This window comes from Ipomoea triloba, chromosome 2 (assembly GCF_003576645.1).
Source record: "Ipomoea triloba cultivar NCNSP0323 chromosome 2, ASM357664v1".
Classification (NCBI taxonomy): Eukaryota; Viridiplantae; Streptophyta; class Magnoliopsida; order Solanales; family Convolvulaceae; genus Ipomoea; species Ipomoea triloba.
The window spans coordinates 3,980,366-3,991,638 of NC_044917.1; the positions used below are offsets into that span (position 1 = coordinate 3,980,366).

General features: G+C 33.6%; 1 protein-coding gene across 1 annotated transcript; it reads left to right on the top strand.

The window, feature by feature from the left end:
* Positions 1 to 7,200: 7,200 nt before the first annotated feature.
* LOC116009684 (benzyl alcohol O-benzoyltransferase-like) lies at positions 7,201 to 9,276 on the top strand. Its single transcript, XM_031248804.1, has 2 exons — positions 7,201 to 7,702; positions 8,284 to 9,276. The coding sequence occupies exons 1-2, from the start codon at positions 7,235 to 7,237 to the stop codon at positions 9,181 to 9,183; spliced, it is 1,368 nt and encodes a 455-aa protein (XP_031104664.1). The 5' UTR covers positions 7,201 to 7,234; the 3' UTR covers positions 9,184 to 9,276.
* Positions 9,277 to 11,273: the final 1,997 nt, after the last annotated feature.

Here is an 11,273-nt window from a genome sequence, read left to right on the forward strand (position 1 = left end):
ATGAGAGCAGCAAGATCAAAAGCTTTCTTTGTGCCTACCCTTCTTTGTGCCTACCCTGAAACGAAATGCACATAAGTCTCTAGACAAATTGTGAGACTGAGCAGAAGAAATCCAATTTGATAATGAAATTCGTTGAAGAATAGCATATTTGGAACTGAGATCAACTGCTAGTAAAACATCAATTTTCGGCTAATGTGTGTTCTTCCTATCCACCAGTGAGGGTTGTTGCCCTGAAATCCTAGTCTTCAATAGGTTCGTCTTCTTGAGGGGATAGCTTGTAAAACTCATTAATGACTTTTGTGCTAAATTTATACCACTTAGCTTCTTCAATTCCTCATGAAAATCTTTTTGAATTTTTTGCTTTTAGGATTGACAATGTCTGCAATGAGTTTGCAGTAGTAAAACTCAACATCTTTCACTCAAAGGAAATGGAGAGATAGATCAACGTAACCTAGCAAGATCATTTGGTGTGTGACCCTTGACTAGTTCTAATTAGACAGTAAAGTATATATAGGGTGTCTTGGTGATTGACTCATATTTCAAGCATTGTCAACCATATATATCTAGACTATCAAGTGTGATTAATCAAGTGTATTGTTGTAAGTTATCAGAACCATTGTTAAAGAAATAAATGCGTAAAGGAGGAACATCTCATTTATATATGTTGAATTTTTGTAATTTTTGTTTTGTTCTCATATTCTTCATTTTGTTACAGGTGCTTCTTGCATGACATTTGGAGTATGAGAGCGATACATGCACCCTTCTAGTTTAGAGCTTTGGAGAAAAATTAGAAGTCGTTTTAGACAATTGTATTACACTTAATGAACTAGTATTTATTCAGATGTATTTTTGTATGTTTCTTTTTAGCCTGTGTGTTTAGATATAAGTTGTATCTAAGTGCGAGGGTAGCACCTCTTTTCTCTCAGTTTTGTTTTGGCTTCTGCAATTATAAATGATGGTATTCAAATTAATAAAATTAAATGTAACACCCCAATTTTCAACTCTTACATTTATTACAAAATCCGTAATAAAACGCTGCGGAAGCTTACATCATATCAACAGAAAACCGGGTGCTACCGCCACACCTAGAGTGAATTCTATCACCTCTTTGACAAACTCCACTCTAAGTGCACAGGCTAAACTTACAACATTAATAACAATCCCTGTCTACATCAAAGAGTAGACCTCAACCTGTACTTCCCTTCTATTCCGAGCTCATCGGCTACAGGGGCCCACACTAATCTGCAACTGATAAGAAACACATTGAAGTGCAGTTAGCACGACGGCTAAGTAAGGATATCCATGGGTTATCCAAAACTAAATAAAGGTTTTGTAAAACTTGATTACATCAAAACCCTATCCTTACTCATCGGCCGAGGTTCTACCTGCAACCTTTACGAATAGCAATTTATACACATAATAGGCAACAATTTCAATATCATCTTAATCATTTTCCCTCTAGACGAGGTCATATAATAGTCATTTGCCTACTCAGATCATATAATGCTAAACATTTAAGCATATAAGCAGAAAAAGGGAAAACACAAATCCCATATTTGTTCTCAAACATATTCTTTGAAAAATCTTTCCTCAAAGGACATTCTCCTCACTTTTCACCATCTCCTTTCCGTAGCTACAGCGTAACTACATTTTCATACAAAATTTCCACTTAGTTTCTTTATAGAAAGCGTGAGGCCTTTGGAGTATTCACTTAACTCCTTCCCTGACCACTTGGATCATCGAACTCGGGTTCAGTGGTCATCACCCGGTCTAACACTGATCCCCTGGACGTAAGNGAGTAAAACATAACTTTTAACCGATTAAAATTGAAATTTACGAACCAATCGCGATCCAAGCTCGAAAATTGCTTCTCTCTCCCTCCCTCTCTCTCTCTCTCTCTCTCTCTCTCTCTCTCTCTCTCTCTTACGGAAATGGGAATGAGGAATACGAAATGGGAAAGGGGATGAAGAGTTGAAGAAATGGGATTCTTATCCCTATCATATACATATATATTACGTAATATCATATATATATATATAATAATAATAATAATAATAATAATAATAATAATAATAATATTAATAATTAAATATGTGGATGATTATCCACACTTATATATATAATAATAATATTAATGATGATAATAAAATAATGTATGTGGAATACTTATCCACAATTATATATATAATAATAATAATATATCTTCCAACTTATCAGTTGGGGTCCAAACAGATGAAGTTTCGGTGGAAAATAATCCAGATAGAAGAATTTCCGAAACTAAAGATTTATTCCAGTCTAGAACTCAAAATTGGGCTAGGTTCGGTACACCGCGAAATTTCGCGATGTACGATCACAAATAAATTTTAGCTGCTATGGGCTAATCTAATTAAATAGGAAAATCCAGAATAATAGTATGATGTCTAAAAATCCATTTCCTAGGAAAAACGGGTCCGAATAGTAGTTCCTAAAATTTTTACGGTTCGTGACCGGTACGTAGGTTCGCAGCTTAATAACAACTATACTCACTTATAAAAATTCTTTTGAAATATCTGAAGATCATAACTTAGGAATGTCAACGCCTTAGGATAATGTTAATAAAATACGGGGTATTACATTAAAATTAATTTTCAAAAGTTATATTGAATTTCGTTGTTGGGAATGGGGGTGTTACAAGTTCGTAAGTGAAAATATAATACATTTGATGAAAAAAGTAATACTTTTACCTCAAAATGTAAAAATATTACATTTGTTCTCGAAGATATTACGTTTTCTCTTATAAGTAACAAACACTTTATTCCTAATTAGTATTACACATTTGGTAGTATAAATATATTACATTTAATCTTGATCCGACATGTCTAACGAACAAGGATATGTGAAACAGTCTCACACAAGTTTTTGCCACAATTAAATTGAATATTTATTTTCATAAATATAAATTGAATTCTAATATTAATTAAATCAAAATTTGAATTATGTATTATAAAGAGTAATATAATTATACATTATATATTAATTATTAGATATCCTTGGTAAAAGAAAAATAGATTATTATATGATGTCATGTCAAGGGAAATCCACTATTATTAACCAATGGTGTGCGTCAGGTAAATCTAGTATTGTGGACCAACTACTCCTAACAAACGGTCAAACTTGAAACGTTATGGTTCCCAAGCCAACAACATGGCGAACTTAGTTGAAGTTGCCTAAATTATATATATTGGAGTGTTTTCCTAACTATAAGATTCACTTATATGTTACTTCCCCTCTATATTAACTTGGATTTTGCATTAATTTTAAAAATGAGTAATAATGCACATAATCTCAATTTTTATTTCATTTTTTACTTTATACATACTTGTCGTGTTCTGTTTCATTTAGAAAAAAAAGTGACATGTAATTTTGTTTACTCACTTTTTCTTATCAATAAAATAACATAAGCGACGAAGTTTGATCACAAGAAATTTAATAATTAGGTATTGTATTATTTGTGGACTTAGTTTTTGCACGAGTCACCTTAGCACCTCCACCGCCCGAAAACATATAAGAAAAGAAGTGATAGAGACAAGAGAGGGAGTACGTATTGAATTTCATTACCTAATGATGATCTGGTGTACTGGTATTATTGCATCTGGACAAGGATAGGGTTGTTGAGGCCTGTGGCGAAATTAGAAATTTTTAATAGATAATGGGTCTAATAAGTAATAACGCTATTTGATACAATTCTTTATTTATGGTATTGTTTTTGGATTGCGACAAAACTCGTAACCACGGTTCAAAAGTTGAACTCGTGATCTTCATGTATGATGCAGTACAAGCGGGGTGTGAAAATGGGTGTAAAGTCGAACCACGAGGATTGGATTTTATGGCACGTAAGGATTAATCACCTAGACTCTAGTCACCAAGGTCTTGAAACCCATAAGGATCCAAGCAACCATTTTAAGGATTAAAGTATAACAACTAAGAAATAATTTTGGAATTATGAATATAAGGGAAAAACAAGCCTAAACTAGGATTAAAATCTATTGGGAGGAATGGGTTAGATTAGGTGTATTACTCTATTGATGCATTAACACTTGAGTTGGGGGATGAACAATAACCCTAGGTTCTTGATGCTAGCACAAAAGAATCCAAGTTTCCACAAGGATTAGAACAAGGGTTGCCCCATTCCCATGGTGTATCAACCTAAGTTCTTGAAGAACAAAAGCTATTTAAGCCCCAAATCTACCCCTATTTCCATAGAAGAGAAAATGGGTTTGAGATTGTATTGGCTTAAGTCTTCCATCCAACTTCCATTGAAATGAAAGACTTTCCAAAGACAAGCAATAATCATTGCGCAACTAATCATTGAAAGATAAAATCAAAATCCAACTCAAACTCAAGAACCCTAAATGGGTGTTCATCCCCTTTATGCAATAATCATCTAACTAGCATCAATAAGAGCAATAAACACCAAATCTAACCCATATGAAAGACTACTCACTCATATTTAAGGTAAACATAGCAAGATTCAACAAGGAAAGCATAAATATGCAATAAATGTAAAAACACTTGAAGAAGAGGAAGTAAGAGTTTTACTATTAATGATGGAGAGATGTTGTTGGAATCCCTTCCAAAACCACCAAAAGATGCTTGCAAAGTGTTCTACAATGTCAATCTAAGCTATTCTAAACTAAAAATGGCTAATGAAAATATTAGAGAGAGAGTCTAAACTAGCTAGGGTTCGGAATCCCCAAAAAATGCAGCAAAAACGCGCTTAAACAGAACAGCACAGACCAAAACGGGCAGGGACACGGCCATGTCAGTACCCATTTTGGTGATCAGTTTTAGGGCAGACCAAAACGGGTAGGGACACGGCCGTGTCACTACCCATTTCATTTTTTAGTAATTTTTCCTGCTCCATTTTGCGCTCCGCTGCTTTTCTTCCTCCTTGAGTGAGATCCTAAGCTACCAAAATTGATCCAAAGCTTTCCAAACTGCTTCCTTTACCACTTGTTGTGAAGAATTTCACCTATAACCACAAAAACACACAACCAAGTAATAAATCCCACTCAAGTATAAACACTTAACTACAAAAATAGATGAAAGAGGGGGCAAAAAGGTATTTAGAAATGGAGTCATCAATGTACGAAAGTCATATTTCACTCACTTAGTCACCATTTTTAAAACATTATTTATAGTATATTTAGTTGTATAAGGTATTGTCAACATTCATTATGGGCGTGCTTGACAAATAGTTGTTAGCTAATTTAATAGTTGATAGCATTAGCTGGTTGCATAAAGATTTTGGTAAATTAGCTATTAGCTAAGAGCTGATAACATGCAAAATGACTTTCAATAGTGTAATTTATTTTTCTCAAAGAGTTTATTTAAAAAGTTATTTTGAGCAAGTTTTTGAATTATAGCGCTTTTGAGTAATAATTTGTTAAAAAAATCGATTAACCAAACACGCATATTGGTTGTTTAACCAAGTCAAACAGTCAATAGTGGTAAAATAAGGCAAAATTGGATGATACGCTAACTATGTTACCGAACAGAGCCTATTATATTAGTATTCGATACAATCATGTATATCAGTTAGTCTAAAAAAAATAGAAGTCTTGTCGAATAGTTTAATAATTTGAACCCATTTTTTTTAAAAAATATAAGTGTTAATATAAAATAAAAGGTATAATATTTAGTAAAAAAATTTATTACAATATATAAAATATTCAACCTATTAAAGAAAAAATACAGTTCAAAAATTCAATTAAAAAGTGACGTTTTAAAAAAAAAAAAATGCTAAATCATCGGGAAACTTTCAATATGATCAACTCTTTATTTTAAAAATTTTATTTTCATTTTCAATTAAAATTAATCTTTTGAGTCTTTTGAAAACATAACTACAAGTCTACAGCATATACACAATAAAAGAGTTAATTCTAAGAATAGCCCATTGGCTATTAATATTTGTCAATTTTAATTTTATCCCTGACTTTCAATTGAATCATAAATAATTCATTGACTATTGATTTTGACTAATTTTCATCCTCGACATTTAATCGATCATAAATGGTCTTTTGACTATTGATTTTATTTCAAATCTGGTCCTTCAGTTAAATATTTATTTAGTAAACAATACACTTATAATCGTTGCATATATACCGTTGTAATGTTTCTTCTTTTTTCCATATTTTTCAGTCATTAGATCTCCTAGATATCAATGACTAACCTTCGTCCGCACTTCTCGCGTTGGACAATGTCCTCACTTGGATCACTCTCAATCTCTAAGTACCTTTTATAGAGAATAATCTAAAACTTTACAAAACTCACAGTATTGTGACTATGATAATGTCAAATTTCTCTTAAATTACATTATTAGTAAAAAAAAAAAAAAGGATTAAAGCAATATAATTTTACTACTTCCCTCCTATTTTTTACACTACATTTTTTTTTAAGTTAGTCCTGAAGGAATGACAATTTTTAAAAGTTAAATAAGATTCCTACATATGTATAGTTTTTTTTTTTTTTTTTTTAATTTTTTTTCCTCCAATCCATCCATCATAATGTGACATTTTTCAAATTAGTTATTAAATTTTCTTTTTAATTACTTACAAGATTAGTCAGTTAATAAACACCTAAATGAATGAAAATCATGTCAAGAGGGAAATATAGGAAGGGTACGATAGGAAGTTTTTTCATTATATATTTACTACGACAGATATATAAAATATCAAACTTGGATTCTGCTTGTGCTATAATTTTAAAAATGAATAATACGTCACATATCAATTTCTATTCTATTTGTTACACTATACTTAAAATGTTTTGATTCATTTAAAAGAAAAAAAAAAGCAGGAAAAAAAATGTTTATTACTTTTTTAAAAATTATTTTCTATTAATAAAATCACTTCACGTTGCAGGAGTTTATTCCATGAGAATTACATATATCATATTTGAAAAGCAGGTTGAAACAGAATGATACGCGTCACTGTTGCATTGGTACGAGGATGAGAGCTGATAAAACCAGCAAAGCATTTGAATTGTGGTCAATATACACTACGGAACTCCAACCATTCATTCCTTTCTTCGTTGATTTTTGCAATTTTCACATGATCTTATACGCACCCACCCTTCATTAATCAGTTTATCGATCACTACTATAAATATCATATAATACTAACTGCAACTCTGCAACATTGTATTGAACTAAAACTAAGAATATACGCATCACTCTTTTAATTTGTACCTGATCATGGCCTTATCTCCATTTATGGCTTCTCTACCATCTTTAGCCTTCACCGTCACAAGGCAAAAGCCTGAGCTTATTGCTCCGGCGGAGCCGACTCCACGAGAAATCAAGTACCTTTCCGACATTGATGACCAACAAGGTCTGAGGTTTCAAATTCCACTTATAAAGTTTTACCGCAATGTACCTTCCATGAGTGGGAAGGACCCCGTGCAGGTTATACGTCAGGCTTTAGCTAAAGCACTTGTTTTTTTCTACCCCTTCGCCGGTAGACTTCGGGAGGGGCCTGGAAAGAAGTTGATGGTGGATTGCACCGGTGAGGGCGTCATGTTCATCGAGGCAGATGCTGACGCCACACTCCAACACTTTGCCATTGGAGGTGAAGTCAAGCCTCCATTTCCGTGTTTTGATCAACTTCTTTACAATGTTCCTGGTTCTGCAGAAATTCTCAACTGCCCTTTGTTCCTTATACAGGTAATATATATATATATATATATATATATATATATATATATATATATATATATATATATTTGCCTACAACTCAATTGGTTTGTGGGTGGTAGATTGTGGATAATGATACATGAATAGTGGGTCCCACACGGACACCTCAATAGGTTTATAGGGGTAGATGGTAGGCAACAACCAGGATCTGGTATGAGAATTAGGCACAATGTGATGACCCTCAACTCAGTTGATTTTGGGTTGCAGATTGTGCTTAAGGACACAGGATCAAACGTAGACAACCATAGTAGGAGAGTTACACTCGATGTATGTAGTAGGTCTCGTATGGGCAGCTTAACTAGTTCTTAGATGATAGGTTGTGGGCAAGAACACATAGTCAAGACCGTGTACACTACACCCTATATGGTAGAGTGGTAGACCATACATGAGTAGCTCAGTTGGTTTTTAAGTTATATAAAGTTACTGTAAGTGTAAGAGTTACATCAAATGTGATGAACTCCTTTAGAGTTGATTAGTGAAATTTGTATTTTGTGGGCCAGTTTAAATAATTACGCCTATACGAATGAGGATATCTTGATGATGATTTTCAGGTGACTCGTCTAAGGTGTGGAGGTTTCATTTTTGCGTTACGCATGAATCACACAATGGCCGACGGATCTGGACTTGTCCATTTCATGAATACCATAGCCGAAATTGCAAGAGGTGCAGATGCTCCAACGTTTCAACCAGTATGGCAAAGGGAATATTTCAGTGCCCGGAACCCACCCCGCATAACATGCACACATTACGAGTACGAGGAGGAGCCAACAGACTCAATGGCAACAAACATTCCACTCGACAACCTCGTCCATCGTTCTTTCTTCTTCGGACCTACAGAGATTTGGGCTCTACGTAGGACTCTCCCTCCTCATTTGCGCAAATGCTCGACAGTTGAGATTCTAACAGCTCTCATGTGGCGGTGCCGCACCATTGCCCTAGGATTCGACCCGGACGAGGAAGTGCGCATGCTTTTACTCATCAATGCACGTTTTAGGTTCAAAGATACCCCGGTGCCAAGTGGCTACACCGGCAATGCATTTGTTTATCCCGGCGTTAAAACAACAGCTGATAAATTGAGGAAAAAGCCATTGGGTTACGCGGTTGAGTTGGTCACCAGCATCAAACGTTGCTTTAGCGAAGAATACATGCAATCTGTGGTCGACTTAATGGTTCTTAAGGGCCGACCGCCCTTCCATGTTGCCGGAAGTTTTATTATGTCAGATCTCACCCGTTCTAAAATACCTGATGTGGATTACGGTTGGGGCAAGGCAGTTTATGGCGGAGTGGCTCATGGAGGTACCGGTGATGTTCCAGGCGTGATTACCTTTCACGTGCCATATGAAAATAATAAAGGCGAAAATGGCACTTTGATTCCTATTTGCTTGCCGGCCTTTGCAATGGACAAATTTGTGAATGAGCTAGCAAATACTTTCATCAGGGCCGCTTTATGAATATGATAAATTGTGAGCAGACCGAGTGTTAAGATTCAACATTTTACTATTATTATTATTATTATTATTATTATTATTATACAATTCAAGAATTGATAAAATAATCTTCAAATTTATTATTTCATGAAAAGTTACACAGAAATAGTATTATTATCTAAAAAAAGATTTATAGTATTGTAAAACGCGGGTGTCTGTAACAAAAAAAAATTATAATATTATATTTGTATGAACACATGAATGTTTAAGTATGTGTGAGTCTGTGTTTAAGTAGTATTTGTAGACTACTAAACTAAACTTAATTGTTTGAACTTTGAGAGGGAGAGGGAGGGAAGGCAAATTATGCTGTGGACCCAGGTCCACCTTGCAAGGTGGACCTGGGTCCAAAACTACGTCGTTTTTATTTTCTTTATCTTCTTTTTTTTTTTTTTGGTAAACATATTGCTGAATATAGAGTTGTCCAAAAATGTGTGAATGTAGAGGTTTCAAAGTGTGAATGTAGATTTATGATTGTGTGAATGTAGAGTTGCCAGAAATGTGTGAATGTGGAGGTTTCAAATTGTGATTATGGAGTATAGAAATCGTGAATGTAGAGATATGCATGTGTGAATATGTAATAGAGTTAAGAAGTTCTAGCAACTTGTAGCCTTGTAATGTGTGAATGTGGAGTATAGGACCTATGAATATAGAGTTTTGGATGTGTGAATGTGGAGTTTACAAATTGTGAATGTAGAGTATAGTGTATGTGAATGTAGAGTATAGTTACTAAACATATATAATCCTGTAATGTGTGAATGTGGAGTTTACAAACTGTGAATGTAGAGTATAGTGTATGTGAATGTAGACCCAGGTCCACCTTGCAAGGTGGACCTGGGTCCACGGCATAACAACCCGGGAGGGAATAAAAAATAATAAAAAAGCTCGCGGGCCGGCCCATGAGGCCCGTTAACCCGCGCGGGGGTGAGTTAGGGTTGCATAAACCCTAGCCCGCGAGTCTAACGGTCCGTCCCGCAAAAGCCCACCAGAAATTAGGCCCACAATGGGGCAGGTCGGCCCGCTTTGATCATACTACCTATATTATTAAGGTTTGCGTAATATTGTAAAGTATATGGTAATTCAATTTCTATTCATAGTACAATTGTACACTTAATAATTATAATACAATTCCAAATATAATATATTCTTTTCTACTTTCATATTCGTAATACAATTAAAAATTAAATTTTTAAATAATAATACATTACATATATTTTCCTACAACATAATTTACACTACTAATAAATATATGCATCAACGAGTACATAGACAAAAATGGTAAAACCATATATATATATATATATATATATATATATATATATATATATATATATATTTGTTGCAATGGAGGGGGCAAAGGCCCTCATTAGGTGTACGGCGGGGCAGCAAGAAATTGTGGTCCATGTACACTAGGGAACTCCAACTATTCAAGTCTTTCTTGGTAGATATGCGACCAAACGCGGCATGCATATTGCAAATTGGTAAATTTAGGCTACTATTACATCCCAAATTTTAAATTTCTCTATTTTACAAGTTATGTTTGCTAAAACTACCAAAGGCTGCCGCAGCCTTGTGTACTTTTTTTTTTTCTTATTAGTTATTTATTATATTATTTTGTTATTATATTTATAATATAATATGAAAGTAAGACTATTTTTTAAAGTGAGAAAATATTGCAATGATGTAGAATAAATAGTGAAAATTTATAAATTTAATGATGTGGAAGTGAAACAAATTTTAGATAATGGGGAGATTTACAGGATAAGTATTACCTTATATTCTATTTGACATATCTAATTTATAAGTAAGCTAGTTTAAAAGTTAATAGCTACTAAGTTCTTTTGAAACCTTATTTAATATAAAGTTTCAAAATAAGTTATTATTTTCAGTTTCTCATATTTTATCAAACAAAGATTATATAACTCACATTAAAGTTCTAAAATAAACTTTATCAAACATAATAAGTTTATGTGAAACCACCCTTCATCAATAAGTTTATCACTACTATAAATATCATCTGCATATATCAACTAAATCATATAACAGTAACTGCAACT

Excerpts from the sequence above, each read along its gene's own strand:
- LOC116009684 (XM_031248804.1), top strand. The coding sequence starts at position 7,235 with ATGGCCTTATCTCCATTTATGGCTTCTCTACCATCTTTAGCCTTCACC. Across the intron at positions 7,703-8,283 it reads GCCCTTTGTTCCTTATACAG|GTGACTCGTCTAAGGTGTGG; the intron begins GTAATATATATA and ends GATGATTTTCAG.